This window comes from Podarcis melisellensis, assembly GCF_964234715.1.
Source record: "Podarcis melisellensis genome assembly, chromosome: Z".
Lineage (NCBI taxonomy): Eukaryota > Metazoa > Chordata > Lepidosauria > Squamata > Lacertidae > Podarcis > Podarcis melisellensis.
The window spans coordinates 42065029-42089390 of record NC_138547.1 but is presented as its reverse complement, the minus strand read 5'-3'; the positions used below and the strand labels follow the sequence as shown (position 1 = coordinate 42089390).

The 24362-nt window shown below is 42.7% G+C and overlaps 1 protein-coding gene across 7 annotated transcripts in view; it reads left to right on the top strand.

The window, feature by feature from the left end:
• The window catches only part of AFF2 (ALF transcription elongation factor 2), a 408154-nt gene extending 384996 nt beyond the window's left edge, over window positions 1-23158 (top strand). For 5 of the 7 annotated variants that reach the window (XM_081897542.1, XM_081897541.1, XM_081897540.1 and 2 more), the window contains 7 exons: window positions 1895-2083; window positions 2689-2760; window positions 4112-4205; window positions 5951-6000; window positions 13422-13636; window positions 16373-20994; window positions 21155-23158. In XM_081897542.1, coding sequence (XP_081753668.1) covers window positions 1895-2083; window positions 2689-2760; window positions 4112-4205; window positions 5951-6000; window positions 13422-13636; window positions 16373-16494 — 742 coding nt within the window. In that variant the 3' untranslated portion in view covers window positions 16495-20994; window positions 21155-23158. The remainder of the gene's footprint in view (window positions 1-1894; window positions 2084-2688; window positions 2761-4111; window positions 4206-5950; window positions 6001-13421; window positions 13637-16372; window positions 20995-21154) is intronic. The other 2 variants (XM_081897546.1, XM_081897543.1) reach the window with 1 other exon arrangement.
• Window positions 23159-24362: the final 1204 nt, after the last annotated feature.

The window sequence follows — 24362 nt, the reverse complement described above, 5'->3', positions numbered from 1 at the left end:
CACACTTCTCCAGATTATGCAATCCAGCCTTCAGCTCTAAAGCCATATCAAAATCTGTAAAAGATAAAAGTGTGTAAAAGTTTAGAAATGTCTGCACTGAGACAAACTGCTATTTAAATATGCATTTTGTAGTAAAATGTTTATTTAAGAATTTTCACATGGATTTTTAAAAAATGCATATTAATGCAAACATGGACTGATGGGTGAACAGTTTTGAAATTGACACAAACCTGAAATAGACTGAGCAATCCAACCCTACAAATTGGGCCTTATATAGGCACCAAAATCAAAGGAGGGAGGATCATAACCATTCTCTGGATTGAAATTATTTTATTTTACCTGTTGAATTTCAAGTAGATTCTGCATCAAGGACCTTGGACTGGTTTTGAACTAGTGCTGATGTGGAGGCGAACTATGGTTTGCAGCCACCATATCTTGCCCTATAAGGGAATATCAGCCATGATTACCTTGAACCAGTAGAAGAGGAGGAGGCACATGAGCCCCTCACGTGGTTTGCAATAGTTTGCAATGGGCAAACCATGGTTTGACCATAGAATCAAAGAGTTGTAGAGTTGTAAAGGAACCACAAGGGTTGTGCAGTATAACCAACTCTACAATTCTTTGATTTTGTGAATCCCCTGCAATGCATGTGAAGGACTAAGGGAGCAGAGTTGCTTCCTGACAAGTTGCTGGCATCTGAATTGATTCCACTGAAATATATTGTGTTTGAGGTGATATCTGTGGAGCAGTGTGTGCAACGGCCATTCATCTGCACATGCAAGCCATTAAAAAGTCAGGTGTCAACCCAAATGTACAGGACCAAGCACTGTGCACGCAGCATATGAACCAACTTTCCCTAGCAGTTGTGGGATTTCCCCTTAGAAACGTATATTTATAACATGAAAGAATTCAATGTCAGGGAAGCATCAGTGAGGAAATAGTACATGCTTTGCATTATGAATGAGTATTTGTTTACATAGCAGAAATGTACCGGATTTGAAAAGAAGCTGTTATCTTTGGGGAAATAATATGCCTTGTAAATATTTCAGAATGTGTATTTGTGTGCAGCTCTGGTTTAAACAGAAAGGGGAGATCACAAAGGAGGTTTCAGGGCAGCAGAATGATCACATACTAAAACTCAACTAAGCCAGACCTATCCATTGGATGGGATGAACCTCACCCCTGTTCACAGCTTTCCCCCCTCGCTTCATGTTGCATTTCATTATCTGAGCTCCAATGCCAGGTGCTATCCTAGCTGTTGGAAGTGTTCAGAGAAACAGGTGTGGGGAGGTAATCTGTGGGCAGAGAGGCACCAAGCACCTTTTCTGATATGTAAACCTGCCCCTTTTCTCCATTGTGGGAGGGAGCCACAAAGGCTGTGTCCTACCTGCACTATTAAAGGCAGTGGCACTCTGAATGCCAGGTGGTGGGAATCACAAGTGGGGAGAGTACTGTTGTGCTCAGGCTTCACATAGGCATCTAGCTTGCCACCATGTGAACAAGATGCTGGGCTAGATGGGCCATTGGCCTGATCCAGCAGATTTCCTTATGTTGATATGATTGGTGCACATAACATATTAAAGCCATGGGTCTGTTGCCCTCACATGCAATTTTACCCTGGAGAGAGAGAGCAGGGGGGATTTGTCAGAGCTGGAAAATACAGTGTAAGCAAGTGATGTCCCTTGTCTCTTCCCGCTGTCTTCCCTCCCAGCAGACCTTTGGGGGTTCTTTTTTTAATCCATTTTGCTAATTATAGCTATTCAAAGGCTCAGATGCACGCAGATGACATTGATTTGTGAGAATGAGCAACACATCACAGTGACTCAGGATGCCAGAAATACGGCTGCCAAGGCTGTTTAGACTAATTGTATCTTTAAATCCCTTCCTTTTTAAGCGTGCACATCCTCAAAGGATACGAAACCTTAATTTGTCCTGAGCCACCAAGTATGACAGAAGCTGTCGTAAAGCACAAGAAGGGGCAGGGGAGGAAGAAAATGAAGAAAGAAAGCGCTGAACTAAAAGGGTCCTTTATAGATGAAGCACATAATGGTGATGACGACAGGGGCGGCAGTGATCCAGTGCGGTAAAAGCAGTGCATTTCTCCTGCACTCCATTACTCCCTTGTAAATGAGACCGCCCGGATACCTTAAAACCTCCTTACGCAACACTGAACTCTATTACTTACTCTAACACAAGTACCTGTGAAATTGTATTAAGGCTCAGAACAATGGTTTTTCTATGATGATTTGATTTTCAGAAGGCTTAAGTGTGCGGAATGTTGCGGGTGGTGAGGAACACTTTCATCAGGGAAGGAGGGGAGGGAGAGAAGGAAAGGAAAGGAAATTGCCCAACTTTATTATTCGCAAGCCAGGACAGGAAATGGTTGAGGAGCAAGGGGCCCCCTCCTGCAGTTCAGTGTCACAGGTGATGCACTCCACACAGTTGTTTTGTTTGAGAGTGCATTGCCCACATGCTAGTCTCCCTAAGTTTGAAAGCACTTGAGGAGCCTAGACCTGGAAAGATCTCTGCCTTTGAATTCCTAAGGGGATTAGAACACTCCAGATCTAGGTGGACCAATGGCTTGACTCACTCATTTTTCTCGAAGCATCGTTGCTGACACTCAATATTTAATCCCTCTTCTCCTTTTTCTCCTCCCCCTTTCCTCCCTTAAATCTCTCTCCACTAAAGGTATGCCTTGAGACTGAAGAACTTCACTTGCTCTACAGCCACAGATGGAGACAAGAAACTGGCAGTTCTATGGTGAGTTGTCTTCCTCAGCCCTGGTTTAGACAACTTAGATATAACAGCAGGGTAGATATTGTTGGGCAGTTGCCGAGTCCTCACCCAATGGGAGAGCCCATGGTCCTCCTCCTTGTTTAGGAACGTGAACAAGGCATGTGAACAGTGCCCAGGTTCAAAGAAAGGCAACCTCCACTCAACTTGCTCTCTCTCCCTCCCTGTGGCCATGGGGAGAGGGACCTGTGTCCCAAGGGTTGCATGTGGCCCTCAACTTGTTTCTCATGTGGCCTTTTACACAATTTCATTCTCTCTGTGTGTATGTGGTTTTTAAATAAATTCAAATACAATAACCATCACTTATCCAACAGTACATCTAATGGTGTTTGTTTTATCCATTGACAATAGACATACACTTACACATTCAACATTCAAACATATTACTTAACATAACCTTTCCACTGAGAATATTGAGCTGTTGCTCCCACCCCACCCCCCGCCTTGAGTCAACAGTCCTTGATAGGGAAAAAGGTTCCCACTCTAAGGGAGGTTGAAGACTGGACTCAAAGGGAAAGAGGCAACAAAATGGTGGTGAAGTGACTAGAGTGCTGAGCTATGCTTGGGGAGAGATCTAGGTTCAAATCCTTACTCAGCCATGAAGCTCAATTAGTAGTCCTGTAGTGCCCCCCCCCACACACACACACACTTCACAGGCTTGTTGTAAGGATAGTCACAAAAGGCCATGTGCACTGTCCCAAACTCCTTGTAGGAGAGAAACGATAATATGTAGAGCAAACGATATGTAGAGCAAATGATCCAGCCAAACCCATGCACTTACGCAGCAATAAAACTGCTTACACATCTGCAAAGCTAAGCAGAGTCGGGTATGGCTTCACATTGGATGAGGGACTGTGTGTTGAGATTCCTGCATTGCAGGGAGTTGCACCAGATGACCCTGAGTCCCTTCCCACTCTACAATTCTATGGTTCTATTAATCCCCATTTATTGAAATGAGAATTACATATGCACTTAACAGCACAATTCCAACATGTCTATTCAAGAGTAAGTGCTGTTGAATTGAGTGGGACTTACTCTCAAGTTAATGGAATTAGGATTGTAGCCTCAGTCTCTCCCGCTCGTATCAGTTGCACTTCAAACGGATGCACATGTATTTTTCTTGGTTTTACAGATTTGATGCTCATTAAAATTATTGTGAGATAATTGCAGCTTCACCATAGTAGGGGCAACTGACAGTCTGATGGGGAATGAGGACATATGATTCTGGGTCTGCTTAATTTGGACTGGATTGTGTTTAGTTTGCAATTTCATTAAACAGAAGAAATGTGTTTTTCCCCCCAAAAAAACTTGTACACAGCTACCGATGCTTATCCCTTCTCTACCAGAGAATGTTTAAACTAAAGAGGGAGAATGCTATGAAGTACTCCAGATCTCTTATGGAATACTTTAAGGTAAGCATCAGTTTGTTTCTCTTACTGTGCCACACAGAAAACCACAGGTTGAGCCATGGTTGACTCTAATGGGCAACTGGTTTGCACACGGCAACTACTTATGTAAGCTGACCATGGTGTTTCTGAAGCATGTGAAAAGCCCCATGTGGTAAATGTCAGCCCATAACAGGGGCAATTGCAGCACCTGTGCATGTTACATTTAATATCCTCAGTATTGATATTCATGTGTGTAGATTGACAATCCCGTATGAATTTTGTGAATTGCAGCATTTACTGGTTTATGTCCCCTCCCCATTGTAGGACATAATGCTAACGAGCCAGTTAAGACATGTGGTTGCATCCACATTGCCTGCTTTATTTGGAATGAAAATTTTCATCCACTTAATTCTTATGGTATTTTTGAACACTAGCCTGCTTTGAAGTTTTGGCTTTCAGATTATAAACAACAGTGAGAATGGGTTTTGCAGTTCCCACTCCCCTCTCCTACACTACCATTGCTATGAGGAGAGGTTGGATGCCTGCTTTAAACTAATCAGTTTATTGTTACATCCGAACTGGAGATACTCTGGTTTAACAAGCCAGGGTCATAAACCACATCTTCTTGACTTGTTACAATAAATCCTGGAAGCGAATGCTTATTGTTATTTCATCCTCCTGGCTACACCAGAGGGGGTGGGGAAGTGGAGCAGGCAAGCCTAAGACTAACTTCTGCTCATACATGTAGTAGTATTAAAACATGGGTTTTTTTCCAGCCCCAAGGTGTAGTGAATTTCCCTCACACACACACACTGAAGCTCACCATAGATTAGCAAAGTACTATTGAGGCTTCTTCCTGCAATTGGCCCATCAGTTTTCAGCTTCCTCCTTGCCCTTCTTTCTTTTACTTAAAGTGGCTTTACTTTGATTCTTCCACCTTTAATTAGTTGCAAGTCCTTTGTTAACGGGACTTCCTTCTGAGTAAATATTATTGAAGTTAGATATTGTAAGCATGGGCCTATGAGAAATATATGCTAAATTTGACGCCATGTGGAAACATAATTTAAATGTCATTTCCAGCCTCCCTGTAGAATAGCAATCTCTTGGCAATGCTAAAGCTTCCTAGTGTGTAAGCAACCACTGCTGACATTCATAATATATCTGGGCATTCACAGATTTATATGGATTTTTTAATGCTAATTAAATACCGAGTATTTGCTATAACATGGACACATGCACAGACATTGGCAACTTGAACCAAAAAGGCCAGGCCTACCAATATAAGCAAGACCACAGTCTTCAGTGCAAGTTTACGAATATTTTGCAATTATGAGATGCAATTTCTCCTCATTTCAAGTTATCATCCTGAGCTTTTGTGTCCAGATGTAAAGTTTGCTGATTTCCCTTGCAAGGTGAAAAACATCATTTGCAGAAAGAATTTGAGATAAAGATTATTAAACCACCTTCACAAAAGGTGCTGGAGTTCTGGTTTATAGCATCTTTCATTGACTTTTATCATCATAGTTAGAGCCCACTAATTATCCAACCTGCAGGTTTCCCCCTCACCCTTTATTTTTAGTTTAAAAGGGATTATTATGCTGATATGGTTAGATATATATATAACCTTCTGCTTTGCTACTGAAGTAGGTAATGCCTTCCTTTGGGCTGATCAATATTAATGCAATGTAAATCTTCCTTTGTGTCTGCTGCTGAGTGAACAAAGACCTGTTTCTTTCTTTCTTTTTCCCCCAAACTTGTTTTTCTTACAGAATTGCTCCAAAGTTTCACAGGCCCCTTCTCCTTGGGGAGGCAATGGAAAGTGAGTATTCTCTCTTTGTGGAAATGACCATTTAAATAGGATAGAGGGGTGAGGGCTTTATTCATTGATGAAGATAAGTAGTTATATTACGATGAAATGTTGCATGAGTTAGTTTGGCATGCAGAACAAGGAGAAACCTTGTGTGGATTGATCGATCCCACTCTCTTCATCAGCGCGGTTTTTAAAGCCAAATGAGGAACATAAAAAGAGCTGTTAATCGAGTAGGAAGTATCATGGTGTTCCAGGATGCCAAAATAGTTAATCTCCAGGGCAATGATTCCAGCCCCGACCCCCCCCCCCCCAAAAAAAGAAGATTTGTTCAATAATGAAAGGCCAATGAATATTTCATTGATAAATGGTAAGTGCTGTTTAATAAAACTGGAAGCATAATAGTGGTGAATACATGAATGCACTTATTCAACCGATTACTGGACCCTTATATTAAAACTAAAGCAGCTTTATTTTATTTAATAAAATTTATACACATCTAAATTGAAGGTGGTTGTTTTGTTTTTCTAACAAAGTGGTTTACCAAAAAGATAAAACAATTTTTAAAAGACAACAATAATTTAAGATTTTTTTTAAAAGTTAAAGTAACAGTAGACGTAAAAACAGATTAAAACTTGCATCAACATTCTAAATAACTGGGTAGACCTGTCTAAACAGAAATGGTTTTAGCAGGCACCAGAAGGAGTACAGTGATGGCGTCCGCCTGATATCAATAGGCGGGGAGTTCCAAAGTGTCAGTGCTGCCACACTAAACAAATGATTTCTTACAGCAAATTGGCTGAGTGGGCACATACAGAGTAAGGTAATCCTACAAGTAAAGTAATCTCAAACTTGTTAAGGACTTTATATACCAACAGTAGCCCATTGAACTTCCTGTGGTAACAAATCTGCAACCAATATAGTATCAATCAGGCTTGCATTTCTAACTCATCCACATGCTGTGGACCAGACCTGTGTGCCTTGAGACCCACCAAACTGAACTGAACCAATAGCTCATCAGGTGTTGCCAACCAGGAGCGTAATAAAACCTTATTTTCTGTTGTCCAGCTGGGACAGAAACGGGAAGAGTTGTCACTAACCAGCCTTGTTGATTCCTTGCCATTTGATTTCGTGAGTCACAGGTTGCACAGGGCAGGTGCTGCTTGTGCACAGAAAGGAGAACTAATATATGTCATGAATTGGTTCATATGTTTCAGTCATTGATGGGCTGGTCTTCTGTGTATATGAAAGATTTTCCTTGTTCCTAGTTAAGCAGAGTAGCATTCAACTAGGGGTGTAGCAGAAGACACAGTGGAGAAGGGACCACAGCAAAGTGGTCTGGGGCCACAGAGGGTTGAAGACCCATTATTATTTCTGCAGCAGAGCTGCCAGTTGACATCAAAGGGGTGTTGTTTAGCCCCTGCATGCTCCAAAGCTAAGCATTTCGGAACACTTAAAACACGGGGGGGGGGGCTTCCATTTCAAGAGAATGGTGTGCAAGTTCTGTTACGTAGAATGCAACTCTACGGAACACACAACTTAAATCACTCAAGATATTAGAGCACTCCAAATAATTTGCCCTAGTACGTGCACAGAAAATAACAGACCTAGCTGAAAGGCAACACACTGAGATCTGCATTGATGGTTGCAATGTAACCCATATATATATATATATATATATATATATATATATATATATATATATGCTTTCGTAGATTTTCACGGGTACAGGAATGCAGGTTTTGGTGTCCTCGGGTGTCTTCCCGTGTAAAAGTTGGGGTGTCTAGGCGACGTTTCGACGAGGTCTCACTCGTCATCTTCAGGCTGGTGCTTTCGGCTTCTTGTTACTGGAACAGAGCAGGATCTCAGTGTTTGAGTTCCTATAAATACTGTTGAGGGGGTGTGGTGTATAGCCTCCAATGTTCTGGGCAGAGAGGAAGTTCCCAGGCTAGTGTGCCTTTTCTTCTTTTGTTCCTTAATTACTTGAGGGATATCTTGAGTGATTTCTTGAGTGATATCCTGAGTACCACTTAGGTGGGTCATTAGGTGTGGATTAGTTGCTAAAGTCTTTGTGTCTTGACCTCTTGAACTTTGTGAAGAGTTTTTCTGAGAAGATGGCTGTACTGCACCCAGAAGCAATTTGCACAAAGAAGAACAGAAAGCACTCACCAACCTGAGGAAAGACAACAACATAATCATTCTCCCAGCAGACAAAGGTAATGCCACTGTTGTGATGAACACATCGGACTACCAAGCAAAACTATCAAATCTACTCCAAGATCCTACCTACCAACCTATAAAAACAGATCCCACCACCTATCTGGAAAAAACCACCAAATCCAAAATAAAAGCCTCTCCTATCAGTGAAGAAATCCAGCTAAGAATCATCCCCAGAGAAAAATCATCCAGATGCCCCAAACTCTACGGCCTCCCCAAGATACACAAAGAAGGAACACCACTCAGACCAATAGTCAGCTCCATAGGCTCACCTCTACAAAATCTCGCTAAATTTCTCGCCAAGCAACTTCAACCCTATGCAGAATCCATCTCTTCACACGTTCCAAACTCCTTCCAGTTCATAGAAACAATAAAGAAGCAAAACCTACATCCTAATGACCTACTTGTGAGCTTCGATGTTGTATCTCTCTTCACACAAGTGCCCATTAATGAAGCCTTGACAGCCATTCAAAACAAATACAATCCCCCCGAATACATCTTGGACCTGACCAACCACTGCCTAACCAACACGTACTTCATCCACAATGGACAAAGATACAAACAGATAGAAGGAGCACCTATGGGATCACCCCTCTCACCGGTCATCGCAAACCTGTACATGGAACACTTTGAAACCAATGCTTTAGACAAGTCAGAACACAAACCCAAACTTTGGCTCAGATATGTTGACGACACCTTTGTAATTTGGCCACACGGGAAGGAAAAACTGGATAGCTTCCTCACACATCTCAACAGCCTACACCCCAAAATACAATTCACTATGGAAATAGAAGCCAACAACCAACTTCCCTTCCTTGACGTCCTAATCTACAAAAAACCTGATGGCTCCCTAGGACACACTATCTACCGGAAAAAAACACACACCAACCGCTACTTACATGCACAATCACACCACCACCCTGCACAAATAAACTCCGTAGCCAAGACTCTCATCTCCAGAACCAAACGCCTGGCTGACAAAGACCACTTGACAACTGAGTTACAGAATCTCTCAAATGTGTTAATTGCCAATGGATACCAGCAAAACAGGGTTACGAAGCTAATCCAAAAAGAAACACCCCCCAAAAACCAAGACACAGAAGAAAACAATGGCATGGCCCTCCTTCCTTATATCAAGGGCACTACAGATAAAATTAGCAAAATCCTCCATAAACACAATATCAAAACAGCCTTTTGCACCAACCAAAAAATAGCCAATATCCTCAGAAACCCCAAGGATAAAATCCAGTTGGAAAACCAAGGGGTCTATGAAATACCCTGCAAAGTCTGCCCAGCCACGTACATTGGACAAACAAACAGACGAATAAATGCACGTATCGCAGAACACAAGAATGCCGTCAAAAAAGAAGAAAAAACTTCCTCTCTTTTCCAACACATGAAAGAAACAGGACACGAAATTAATTTTGCAGATTCCAAATTGCTCTTTAACATGGAACATCACCACAAGAGAATAATCATGGAAGCCATCGAGATAGAGAAACACCCTCACAACATGAACAAGCGTGACGACACATCCCGCTTGCCAGACATCTGGAAATTAGCCCTCCCCACAAAAACTGACACCAGATCCAGAGGCACACAGAACGCCATCACCAATCAACCACACCAGACCCAAACCCAGACCCTCTCCACAGATAAATTACAGACACCATACAGTAGCCAAACCATGGTGGCACCTCCGGATGCTGCACCCCCCTGCAATCCCTACACAGATCTGGCTGACACAGGCCACAAAACCACAGCTCGCCCCTATACACGAAGCCAAGCCAGAGCACAACTAAGTGCAGTACAGCCATCTTCTCAGAAAAACTCTTCACAAAGTTCAAGAGGTCAAGACACAAAGACTTTAGCAACTAATCCACACCTAATGACCCACCTAAGTGGTACTCAGGATATCACTCAAGAAATCACTCAAGATATCCCTCAAGTAATTAAGGAACAAAAGAAGAAAAGGCACACTAGCCTGGGAACTTCCTCTCTGCCCAGAACATTGGAGGCTATACACCACACCCCCTCAACAGTATTTATAGGAACTCAAACACTGAGATCCTGCTCTGTTCCAGTAACAAGAAGCCGAAAGCACCAGCCTGAAGATGACGAGTGAGACCTCGTCGAAACGTCGCCTAGACACCCCAACTTTTACACGGGAAGACACCCGAGGACACCAAAACCTGCATATATATATATATATATATATATATATATATATATATATATGCTTTCGTAGATTTTCACGGGTACAGGAATGCAGGTTTTGGTGTCCTCGGGTGTCTTCCCGTGTAAAAGTTGGGGTGTCTAGGCGACGTTTCGACGAATAATCTTAGAAAGTTGTCTAATCTAAAAGGAGTGTGGCTGTAACTGTAATGACAGGACCCTGAACTTCTGAATTTGCCACTAGAACCATGGGCGTAGCCAGGATTTTTGTTGGGGGCAGCAGGACTTTTATTGGGGGGGGGGGCAAAACCGATGTGGTTGATCAGTTAAGTATTCCTAATGTTGGGGTGGCAGATGCCCCCCCCCCTGCGCTGCCCTTGGCTACGCCCATACACTAGACCACTGCAGCTAAGTGTTAGCACATATGCTTTGTTTGCAGATGATTCCCCAGAAGGTTGCTTAGCTCATTTGGTAGCACATGGGACTGTTTATCTCAGGGTTGTGGGTTCAAGTCCCACATTGGGCAAAAGGATTCCTGCATTGGAGGGAGTTGGACTAGATGTCCCTTGGGGTCCCTTCCTACTCAAGGTTTCTATGATTCTTAGGGAATGTGTTCCCTATGCTGGAAAGGTTCTTCACACCTGTCATAGAGAAATGTGGGGATTGTAATTCTATGAAGGGGGGGGCAGTAAAGAATTCTAACCAGAAATTCTCAATATCCGCACCAAATTCCAAGTCATTTTGGAGAAAACCATGACAATAAAACCTACTATATCTAAACCAAAGCAAACAATAGACAGTAGACTATATTGAAGTCATGGCTGTTTTGCACAGGTGTTTGGGATTTTGCATATTCCCCCAAATGTTTACGTTTAGGGTTTTAATTGTATTCCCAGAAACCAGAATTTATTGAGCTCTCTTTGAGTGCACAACACTGCAAGGGCAAGCCCCACAGTGGGGCTTTCAGCTGGCAGATGTTTCCTAATTTCTGGTGTTAGAATTAGAAGAAAATCCATATGAGAGCATTAGCTTAGCTCTAAGTAGGTAACTTAAAGCACAGCTTCTTGTAAAACACTGCCCAGATGAATCGGTGCCAACTTGGGTTTGCAAAGCAGATGCTCTTCCACCAAGCTATGGCCCTTCCTGTATAGGGAGCTTTCCAAAATGGTGCATTGTTTACTATGCAGAGGGGCTGGATTTTGTAGCGAATAGTCCTAGTTCATTCCACCAAATACTTTGATAGTAAGCCAATAATGCACATTGAGTGTTTTCTAACAGCAGGGTGGAAAATCATTGTAACTATGAAATATATTTATTTCTGCTGTTCCCTGCAAAATGGCAGCAATTACTACCTACTCCCCCAACACACACACACCCCACAACACACACACATTTTTCCTGCAACCTTAATGCAAAATCTATACCCAATTTTTTTTTAATTCTAGGTAAGCTAAAGTTGCACCTGGGGTACCATCCCTACAAAAATGAAGCAAAAGTGTTTCTCATTGTGTATAAATAACTTTAGAACGGTCCATTTGCAACATTATACAATAATGTTAGTGCATTGGTAGGATAATTTCTAAAAATATAATAGTAATAATACTATCAGCTTATACAGCAGCTTTGAGAGGTAGGCTGTGGCTTTGGGGAGAAGCATTATTTTTTTTTAATATTAGGAATACACAAATACTAACACTGGCGTTGTGGGCGGGGGAACCAGCAGATTAATTGTCAAACATTGTAATGATGTTAATACGATATGCAAATTAGCCACAGCCTTACAGCTCATGATGAGTTTATGTTGGGAATCTTGGGAGTTGTATGGCTTGATTAAATTGATTCTTTCTTAACTGAGCAATCTGAAAAATAGTGTTCATAGCATGAATAGAGTTTTTTTAAAAATAAATGTATGTATGTTGTTGTTTTCAGTCATCCCCAGTTACCAAAATTCTCTCCTTGGATCTTTGCCTGAAATCCATCAGCCCTCCAGAAGTTGTCGGACTACAACACCCATCATCCCTGACCATCAGCCATGTCGGCTGAGGCTGATGGGACTTGGAGTCCCACAACATAAGAAGGGTCAAAAGTTCCCTGTCCTTGCAATAGCTGGGCTAGATGGACAAATTTAGTCTTATGTCAGCTTCTGCCATGTCTTATCCCAATGAATGCTTGAAATTGTAGTCTGGTGAGGTGCTCAGCATACTCTGTTACAAACAAGCAGGGGAGGGAATGGGTGTTAAGACCATAGCCCAGCTGAGTTGAAAGAGTCCAGCTTCCATTCCTTACAACAGGAAGAATCTGCAGCTAAAGGCTTGTTTGCATTCTGCCTTTCCTTTGCTGTTGGTTTCATGCTAGAGTGCTAAGCAAAAAGTGGGGAAGCCCCCACTGCTTTCATTGGGGCGGGGGAGGAAGAAATCTTCTTCCCTGAGGTTCCCATGGCAACAAGGCAAATTCATATTTGGTCACAGAGATTGTGCAGACCATCGCTGGTGGCGCATATTCCTTGATCTGTGTTGTGAATTGCCTTGTTCAGCTGGCTGGCCGGCATCCTGCGAGGGCCTTGGCATATGTTTCCTTCAAAGGGCTGGAGGCGCATCCATTCACCTCCAGCCCCTTTCATAAAGCTTCTTACACGTGTGATCCAATATACCTCTCTGGTGAATGTTTGATTATCCTCCACTTCTTAATTCCAGTGGTGGCTGGTTCTCTCCTGAGACTGGTGGGGACAGAAGGGTGGGAGCCTAACAGTAGGTAGTGCCAGAGCCAGTAATTATGTCCACATCCTCCTCCCTGAGTTCTATGAGGGGCAGCACTGAAAACTAAGGAGGGGGGAGCTGATAGCCAAGACCACCCCCTTTTCAAGGAAGAAGGCAGGCAAGTTTCAAGTGGCTGAAGGCAGACTGATGGGACAGAGGTGCCTCACTTGTCTCAATAGACCAGCTTGCACTACCTAACATAAAGTGTTTCAGCAAACTCTGCCCAAGTCAACAACTAGGAAATTTCCCGTAAAGTGGAATCTCATTCTCTTTCCCTTTTCCCAGGAGCACAGGAACACCATCTCCCGTGTCTCTGAGCCCATCGCCCATTGGCTCAGTTGGGAACGCCATGGGTGCTTCAGGATCCTCCTCATCAGGGAACGTAAGCATTCCCCAGCGCATCCACCAAATGGCGGCCAGCCACGTCAACATCACCAACAACATCCTGCGAAGCTATGAGCACTGGGACATGGCTGACAAGCTGGCGAAAGAAAACAAAGGTGCCCCACACTGTTTCCATTATATCTCTGATCTAAAGAATGTGAATGTCTCTGGTGGTGGTTGCTTATTACATTCTTTCCCTAGGTCCTGTATGCAGGAACCAGAGAAAGTCTACTTCCCTTTCTTTTGTTTAAATGAAAGGATGTTTCTAGTCCTCATGAGAACCAGTTCCAAGTTGGGGGAGGGGCTGTAGAAAAGGCACCATCTGGTGGGCTCCCTACCCATTTCAATTTAATACATTTCTGTAAAGGTAGCTTGCAACTTATGCACAGGTGACTTGCTCACTTTCAGCTTTACACACTTGGCAAAAAAAAATCTTAAAAAATTAAAAGGGGGTGGATGTTGGAGGGGGGAGAGACTTTCGCACTCTCACATACCATTGAATCCAATGTGTTTTGACTATACGCAATCTTACTTTACTCACTGCATCCAGAATATAACCCCTACTTAAGCTGAGAGTTGCCTGTACCACCTTTCAAGAATGTTGTGCAGGTGACCATACTCAAAGTAGAACCACTGAAAGAAATGGACTTAAGTAAGCCCAGGGCTTTCTATCAGCCAGAACTGAGCACCTCTCAGGTGGGCGCCATTGCCATTATAAGAGAACAAGGGGAACATTTGTGGTGAGTTCTGGCACTTTTTTCCATAAAAATAACACTGAGTAAGTCCATTGATTTCAACAGACTGAGTATGACTAAAGTTGGTTAACCATAATTGGTGCTCTATACATTTATTTTGTAGTAGGGAACAAAATGCGAAAGTGACATTTGAAGGACTCTTCTGACAAACATAATTAGGTACAGCTGAGCTGTGTGAATGCTGAGTTCCAAGTACCGACAAGTGGGAGCTGAGCAAATGAGGTCCACATTTGAGACTGTGAATGATATCTCAGCTTTGGCCTTTTCCAGCTTGCTTAAAAGTCAATTTTTGTGGGGGGGGGGGGGACATTGCATCTACAACACTAATGGTGTTCATGTGGAGCTGCCTCTTATGACAAATTTGCTGAAAGCCAGGTCGTTCTGTTTGCCTTGAGTCCATGACTCATCTAGTGGATTCAGATTAAAGCAGACTCTTCACCGTTGTTGACACTGACAAGCGTAGGTGAGGGGGGAAAATGGATGGCTGATGCTTCTTTGAAGGGAGCTGCAGGAGCATGACTGATGTTTGGACTTGGAAAGCAGCAACCAACTGTAACTCAGTGATAGAGCACAACCTTTGCCTAAAGAAGGTTCCAGGTTCACTCTCTCATAGGGAAGGTGGATCAGCCAATTTCAGCTTCTCGTTTTTTTTCTAATTTTAGTATTTGGTCTGCCACATTTCCACAGCAGCTTGCAATATATTTATTTTTTAAAGTCACTGCTGCAGTTCACCTGCATTTCAGGGCACATATTTTTGCAAGCTGTGTGTGCGTGTGTGTGTGCGCGCGCGCGCGCACGCATCTCTGTGTGGCAAAAGGTGGGAGTCAACCCAGATTACACCTTGTAACCATTCATACATTGGCTGTGGTTTACCATGTTGTGTCATACAAACCAGGTTGGAAATGGTCCAGACAACTTTGGAATGATAACAAATCACGATGGGTAGTTCTGCATTTTTGAGACTCCCTAAAAACCAATAGAATTTATTTGTGCCAGCAAACTAATGTAGATTCCCAGTGCATCTGTGCTAGTGTTCCTCAACTTGGTTCCCTCTAGATATTTTGACTGGGGCTGATGGGAACAGCATTCCAAAGCATCTGAAAGGCATCTGGTTGAGGAAGGCTGACTTATGCTAAGAGGGGCAGCTGCTGGGGAAGAGGGGCAAGCGCTTACCTGGTCTCCTGCCAAAGGCATCACAGCAGCTTACCTGGAGGGAGAGGTGACAGGAGATTGGCACAGAATAAACGCACAGACAGCAGAGCTGGCTTGGTTCCACTGGTGCATTTGCACCAGCCTGTAGTGGCTGGATCAGGAGACAAGCAAAGAGCAGCCACACCCTCCCACTGGTGCTTAGGAAAGCAACATGAGATTGCATTTATGCTTACATGTGGTGATTTGAATGGCAAGTCAGAAATGAGGGGAGGAATGTGAGAATCGCAACTTCCTAGTCAACTGCATAACTTGTTTTACCTTTTATTTGTTCCCTTGGTACTATTATTATTTTGTTGTTGTTGTTGTTGTTGTTGTTGTTATATATTGGTTGTACATATGTTTTTGTTTTCTGCCTCATGCTCTGAATGTTAAAAGATCACCAGGTTCTCTCCCCCCGCAAGCAATTTTGCTTGGAATTGAGTCAAAGCAGCTCAGGTGCTCAGCCAGTAGAGAAGAAACCATAACCAGCTATTATTATTCCTAAAGCTAAGTGCAGAAATAATAAGCTGCTGAAAATCCCAAATTGCATATTTTGTAAAAAGCCACCTTTGTTACTCTAATAAGCCCCGTCTCTTGACTCCTTAAAAATGTAGCCCACTCAGTTTTGCAAATCATGACTGATACACTAGAAAAAAGCATTGATGCTAGCCTACTCAGAGGAGACCCATTAAAGTTAATGGAATTAAGCTAACATTGGTGTATGTGTTGTTGTTGTTTTGTTATGGATTTTGTATTCTCCTTTTGTATTATGTTGTAAACTGCCCTGTGATCTTTGGAGGAAGGGTAGTATACACATTTAATAAATAATCATAATACTTTGTGAATGCATTTGTTCAGTTATCCCAGATAGGAGTCTACTTCCTTATATTTATTTTTATTTTGCAGAGTTCTTCACAGAGCTGGACTTGGTGATAGCTCCATTATCGCAACACAGCAGTATGACCCACCTGGTCCGTTACGTTCGGCAAGGACTCCATTGGCTTCGCATTGAAGCACACTTGTCGTAGTCACTGCCATCCTGTCCATCACAGCTCCATCCTGTTACCTCCACCGGCACACAGGTGATCACCGATGGAAAGCCACTCTTTTCTGGGACTGTATTCATAGAGATTTTTTTTTTTTTTGCCTTTTTTGCCTTCTTTAAAACAAAACAAAATTATCTGTTAGAAGTGGAATTCACTATAAATTGAAAATATAGATGCTGAGCAGGGTATTTGTTTGTTCTGGTTTAATCAGTATGGATTCTTCCTCTTTTTTATTATTATTTTTGCCTTGCATCTCTTGAAATCTGCCACTCTTGCCTTCCATAACGTGCTTTATGGAATGGGCAGTTCCCTGCAGTATTGCACTTTGTTGAAGATATATACATTTTTGTGAAAATGTCTTGAATCTAAACAAAAATAAACGTGTAGCAGTTCAACCCATGCAATTCAGTATTTCCCTTTGGATGCAGACTGAAAGCTGTTCAGTTTAGTCCTGGTTCCAGTTTTCGGCCAAAAGTCATTGCTAAAATCAATCCTCAAGAACCAAAACATGAAATGCCTTATACAGAGTTACACACACACACACACACACACACACACACACACACACACACACTCACACAGACCATGAGATCACAATGGGCTTGGGGAGATATTTCTATTAATGCCCAAGCAATTATGTTTACTTGATTTGAAATTTTAACATTGCAGCACGATGCAGGTTTAACATCCATTTTAGACTATGCGATTATATTTTGAACTGAAGGGTATCTGGCTGCCTGTATGGCTTATCTAGATACCATGAATTGGGGGGGGGGTGCCTCTGGGAGAAACTGGATGTATGGCTTCCTACCTGGACCATTTATTTCTCCACCAGCCTATAGGATGGCCAAGGATCAATATGGGTGCATACTTTTGGCTGCTGCTGAGACAAGGTTATGGAGAAAGGGACCAGTGGAATGTATGGGTTCCACCGTGATAGGCTTACATGCCAGCCTTTAGAGACAAGCATGATGACATTATTGCTGTAGTGGTGGCTGGTGCCCATGAGGACTGGTAGGGAGGGACAGGGACAGAGCCAGAAGCATTGACAGACAATTTCCATCCCAGGAACTGGCTAAAAGTAAGAAGGGAGGCAAGTGGGAGGTTGGTCAAGGACAGACTGAGGTTCATGGAGCAGTTTCCCTTTCATCCTAATTGACCAGCTTCTACTGCCTATCTCGATACTGGTCTCTAAGGCTAGTGGGCTGGCTCACTGTGATGCCATGCTCAGCAAACCTCGTCTACTTGCCAGCTTGCCACCCTAGCATCTGTTTTCAGTACCAGAGCTGTAGACTGGGAAATAAGCAGTAAGGAGAACTGAATTTCTCCTGGGTACCTGCAGAATGTTCTTCCTTTACTAGTAGATAACTACAGAGATTCATACATACACATGGAGTAGGGGGGGAGGGGGTTTCAAGTTCAGAGGGTGACTTTTTCCAGACAGACTGATGTTAAATCTTTGTCCACAAATTAAACAGGGCTTACAAGTGTTACAAATTTGGACCAATGTGTTCCATATCACTTCAGAACAGAGTGACGTAATTTAATTTTTTGTTAACTGCCTTGAGGGTTATAAAATTAAATAATAAAAATATAAATAAAATTATCATCCCCTAAATAATTCATTTCCACTTTCTTTCAACATTGATTGTAATCAAGGTATTATTTTTTTCAAATAGTGCGGATCATCAAAACAGAGCTAATTTGTTATACTAATTAATAAACTGTATTGCATTCCGCTGCAGTCCTCATGACTTTAACTGTAAATTTTACAATTCACTGATCCCATGTTGATGTAAATATCATTCTGTGACATCTCTCTGGAATAAGTTTCCATATGTACTAGATAATTAAGAGGACAGTTAATTGCAGCTACATTCTCTTATATAATCCTATAATATCCTCTACTGCTTGGTAACTAGGCTTACATGGCTAGGATTTGAAAACAAGCCTTGCATAAGTGTGATAAGAACATTCTTAATATTATCCCAGATCAAGTTCTAAACCTGATTTACGTTATTATTTTTTAAACGTTATATTGACATCTGTTAATAGGGGCTTTTAAAAATCCACATAACAGAGCATTTCTGCTCTGTAAAACCACATAACTGATCCCACAATTGGGAAATAAATACTGCATAATGTTGGATGAGTCTAAGGAACAGAGAACATCAATATCCAAACCCAGCAAGTGGCATTCGTTGTGCAAAAACTGGTACCCACAGATAGTTTCCCCTTCCACTATTTTGAGGCTACAGCTTGAAAGAGAGGACTCTGCACTTCCATCCATTTTTTTGTGTTTCCAGCTCTGATCCAGAGATCATCTGCTCTGTTTGTGCTTCCTCCCCCCCCCCCAAAATCCCTCCAACCCTATAACGGAGGAGGGTGAACTCGGTGCAGGAAAACCCTTCTCTTGCCAACCATCAGGGGCTTCACAATAAACTGAAGCCTATATGCATCTCTAGATTGGGGCCAGTTTGCCCTACGATGGTGCACTAGTCAGCTTATCTGTTCTATAAGGATATCAGCAATCTGACTTCGGAATCACAGAATCAAGAGCAAGTTGTACCTGTAAAGGTGATTGTTATTTTCTGAACAAAGAGACATTTTTGTTGTTGTATAAAGCAAGGCCAGCAGGCACACCCATGAGACTCGATGAGGCAGTTGCCTAAGGCGGCAGGCAGTGTGGGGGGCAGCTGGAAGGATCAGCAGATCCTGGAGCCCCAGGAACGTCCTGTTTGCCACCACCTTAACTTGTCATCTGTGTGTCACCTGGGAAGAGGGGACCACAGCTGCTGCTTGCTCCTCTGTGGTCTCCTTCATTCCCCTGCATCATCTTCAGCATGCTAGGGCTTCCCCACATTGCCTCAGGCGGTGACAGCAGTGAGGGCGGCAGCATTTTCTGTTTTGTCTTAAGTGGCGAAACATCTTGGGCCATCCCTGATAATAAAGTTATGAAAGGGCGAAGGTAACCAGAGTTTCTCACCCTCTTCATTAGGTCCTTGCCGGTTGATTTTGACTGGCCTATTTGGCCCAATTAAGTGCATTGTTCCTCCTTGTTAGTGTAATGCGAACAGAAATCCTAGACCACAGTGTACTTGATATTTACGACTTGAAATCCTATCGTAAAGAGAAGACATTTTTCAAAGGGTTATCTGTAACCACTCAGTGAGATCACGGTGTTGGTTTCATTCCCTGTAACATCTAGTAAATGGATGCCTGTCTCCAAATTTAGCCTGTAACCACATATCTGTTACCAAGGCAGGATAGGGGAGCCTGTCTAATTTTTCAGTGGTGTGCATCCTAGGTCTGGTTCACACACACACACTAACAAACATGCATCTCTTGATTTCTCTGTACTTGGTAACTCTGCCCCTGAGGAAATTTCACATATTCCATGGAAGGTGTGCAGAGAGAAAGGCAAAACCACTTACCTGTCATGCATCTGTTGCAATCTATAGGCTTGTCCATACGTTACCCTGAACACAGGCACACGCTGTCTCTACACATGTATTAGTGTTTGTGTGGGGAAAGTGTACCTGCTGACATACCTGCTGCTCTGCTATTGTGTGCACAAGTACACAGACTGTATACTCATTGAACATTACATGTGAACAGTGGAATATAATAGTACAGCTCAAAAATCTGTGTTCTTGGGTTCACTTGTTGAATGCAAGGTGGGAATACTCCTTATGAAAAAAGAGCCTTTGTTTGCACCAAAGCATTCACTCATGGGCTTTATACCAAGGTGGTGAAATCTCAGCTTCTGTTAGCCTTTCTGTCAGACCACTTTCCAAGTCACAACAATCCCCAAGCCACATGCCCTCTCGCTTATCCCCTGCACTATCCATAAAAGCTTTTGCGGGGCTAGAATGTGTCCTTGAACTGTGATAATAACTCTGCCTGTGTAGAGTACGGAGAGCTCTGTGTGTGGCTCAAGTGTAACCTGTGGTTCAGTAGTCAAAGTCATATCCATTGCTCAATTCATTTTGGTCTCTGGCACCACCCAGTTTTGCCTCTGGCCCAGCCCACTACTGGCATGCACCCCACTCCTGGAGGTGTCTCACAAGGGTATGTAGCCTTCAGAATGAAACAGGTTCCCCATCTCTGCTTGTGTGCACAACTTGGGGACCTTTCCGATGTAGAACCCTTGGTTGTGTGTACAGTGGTTATCTTCACAGATATTGATAAACACACATGGAGTGAGGATCAGCAAGCACGATCCTGCTACACACACACACACACACACACACACACACACACACACACTTTTAGGTGATGTTTGAAGAATCATACAGGCAGCTGTATGAACGTATGTCATTAAAATTTGGCATCTTAGGTCATATTAAATTCCTACTGGTGCTATTAATATCCATGGTGACCATTCACAAAAAAGTGGTCACTTGATGTTGCAATCATCAAGTGATATGCATGAATGTGTGAACCCTGCCCTCAGTTTGAGGCCCAGCATGGGCCAGTGGCGTAGCGTGGGTTGTCAGCACCCGGGGCAAGGCAAGTAATTTGCGGCCCCTAACCCGTGGATTTGCGCCCCCTAACCCTAACCCCCAGATGTTGCACCTGGTGCGGCCAAACCCCCCCCCCCTGCATCCCCCATGCTACGCCACTGGCATGGGCTGCAGAGAGTGTTTCTTAGACCTAGGAAGCCATCCTGCAGTCTGCCCTCAGATCTTTAGAACTTGCTACAAGAAACATGGTTTGAAGTAGATTTGCAAACTGTGGTGATTACAAACCATAGTCTGCTATGATGTCTGAATTGTCAAACCATTGTTACAATGGCTGCTCCATCTGCATGATCTGCTACACTAGATATGGGAGTGTTGTGCAGAAGGAAAACAGGAACTCTAAATTATGGTTTGCATGACTTGGAAATTTGTGCCATCGTTTTGGTTACCACAATATATGGTTTGGTGTGATGTCCGAACTAAGCCTTTGGCTACCTTCGGATGCAACAGTAAAATATTATTAAGCATTATTAGCACAAATCTCAAACAACTGCATTCTTCCTTCATTTCTCTTCCCCCAGCATGACTAGGAAGAGATTAGAAGCTTTGTCTTCCATTTTTAACTAATCATAGTTTATCACTAAAGTTCTACTCCTGCTTAAATTAGTTGTACCCATTAATGTCAGCAGGTCTACTCCAAGTAGGACTAGCATTCAGGACACCCCTATGTCTGTAAGCACAGATTAGTGTTTGGACATAATAAACTGTTGTTAATTGAAAATAGAAGTGAAAGTGTCCAATTCCTTCCTCATAGCCACACTTGAAGAGAAGAGGGAGAACACAAGAGCTCAAGGCTTGTGCACTTAACACTATGCCATAGTGTTACATCCAAACCAGGCCTTTTTCTTTCTGCGCTGGATGAGGTGCTGAATTTCCTGCGTTTCTGAAAGTTAGGATGCTTTAAAACAGGCATAGGAAAACTCCAGTCCTACAATTCCCATCATCCCTAGCTAACAGGACCAGTGGTCAGGGATGATGGGAATTGTAGTCCCAAACATCTGGAGGGCTGGAGTTTGCCTATGCCTGCTTTAAAAGCACAAGAGCAGGGATCATTTAAAAAGAAGGGGGGAAGGTGGCAACCTTGAAGCCTACCCTGACTCAAATAAAAGTTCTCATTCACCTTACAGCAAAATTCATTGGGAATATTGATGGAGGGTACTACTTTGAATTATTGGCCCATCAAACCAAGTGGAATTCACCCTCATGCCTTCTTTTTCTTCGAATGAATGGCAGTTTCTGTCAATTGTGAAAGTGTAAATCAGCCGCGGTATATAGCCTTTGCTCTGAATCTTTGCCAATATATGCCATGCAAGGGAGAAAAACGGCCTCAAGACTGCACAGTTTCCCTTTTTTGCCAGCTTTACCTTACTTAAGGTAAATGTCCATAACTTCATTAGTGTGCAGAACGTATTCCTATAGACCATGTTGCTGATTAAAAGCACAGGTAAATACAAAAAGCATAAAAAGTGTTTAAAAAATCATTGTTACAAAGTAATAAACCCCTAATAGAATTAAAGCAATAATTAAAAATAAATATATTAAAATACAAGTAATAAAAACATCACAGCGCTGTTAAAAGCCCTTTCCTTCAAAAACAGTCAGTTCCCAAATGACTGTTGGAGCAAAAGAATATTTGCTTGCCAGCAGAAGGAGAGCAAGGAGGGAGGATAAAGTCTAGCTTCTCTAGGGAGGGAGTTACAAAGTTGTCTGGGAATAGCCACCAATAAATAGGGCCTGCTGCTGCATCCTCACCAAACCTGTCTGTGAGGGACTGAGAGAAGAGTCTTTCCTGAAGGGACTCAGCTACATTATTTAAAAAAAATGCTTTGAATGCATTAAAAATATGCAACACCAGATGGTGCTGGAGAGCAAACAAATTCTCAATGTGATTTTTCCATGGTTCCCACCCCCCTCTTTTCTTATGTGTAGATCCACCCAAAGTCTCAGAACCCAGGCAGGTTTGTATGGGAGGATATGGTTTTTCCGATAACCTGGGCCTAAACGTCAAAGAGAAGTTTTAAGTCAGGGAATCAATGTGAGAGCAAAGAGCTAAACAAAAATGCCTCTTACCCCATGCAGCAGACCAGAGCCAAATAGGGGGCCCTAGCTGTTGTTTTCTAAGAGGAAAAAAGTAAGGGGCTCCCATATTGCTTCAATTTTGATTCTATTTTACTGGCCAACACTTGAGTTTGTGATCCACAAAATGGCTGATTGTTCATGTGTGAACTCACCATGAAGACAAACAGCAGTTGCTTCCACGTGACAGTTTACTGTGGGAATTAGTGCTTTGCCTATTCCACCACTTCCCACTGCCTCTGGATTTAGTCTTCCTGTGTTGTTCATTTGTTTAGTTATTTGATCTTTTGCAGTAATGGTAAACCTAGATTAAATGAGAAAATAATACAGGATGACATTTTAATGGCTACTACATCATATGGGCGCTGAACAAAAATGTTCAGGTATGAGCACCACCGAGTCCCCAATAAACTATCACACTGAATCATGGGGATAGGATGGAGGCTTTCCGCTGGTGAAAGTTGTCCCCAGTCTTAACACATTTACTTAGATTTAAAATTCCACTGATTTCAAAGGGACATGCTTCCAAGCAAGTGTGCTGAGACTACCAGCCATGCTCTCCCTGGAGTCCACATTGGATTCATCCAGTGTCACTTCTGCACAATCTTCATTCATTCGCCTGAGACTTGTTGGGGGAGGAATCTAGATGCAATGGCCTCTTTGATTTGTTCTGAAGACCTTGCAATTTAGTGCCCTGTTGTTGGCATTCACTAAGCAAAGAGGGCAACGGTGCCAGGCAAGGCAGATGACCAAATGGAATATAAATTATTCCATAATACAAATATCTCCAGGCTTTTGAAGATTTGTAGAAAGGGGTTGGTCAACAAACCAAACTACTGGGTTCCAATTAAGAAAACTCCATTGATTTCTCTCGTATTTTAAACCCATTGATTTCTTGACCTGTGGATTTATTGTACTGGGTGGCCAGCTTCTCAGTGCTTCAGAGATTCTCATGTGATTATGTCAGGGACAGGTGCCAGGAGCAAGTCAGTAATAACTCACACAGCATCAGTGAACTCTTTATTCAAAGAAACAAAGAGCTCAGGAGGTCAGGCCTAGTGAGCATAGAAAATCTTCCCAGTAGAGTTTGTCCCAACAAGACTGTTGTGAGGACTGAAGGTCCCTACCTTCCCACAGCTTCCTAAGCCTCCTCCTTCCCCAAGGTCCTTCCCAAGCAATCTGAGACTCCAACACCTTGTCTCTTTTTGTTCTGCCCTCCTCATACCTCTTTTGGTTCTGGGGAGGAGTTAG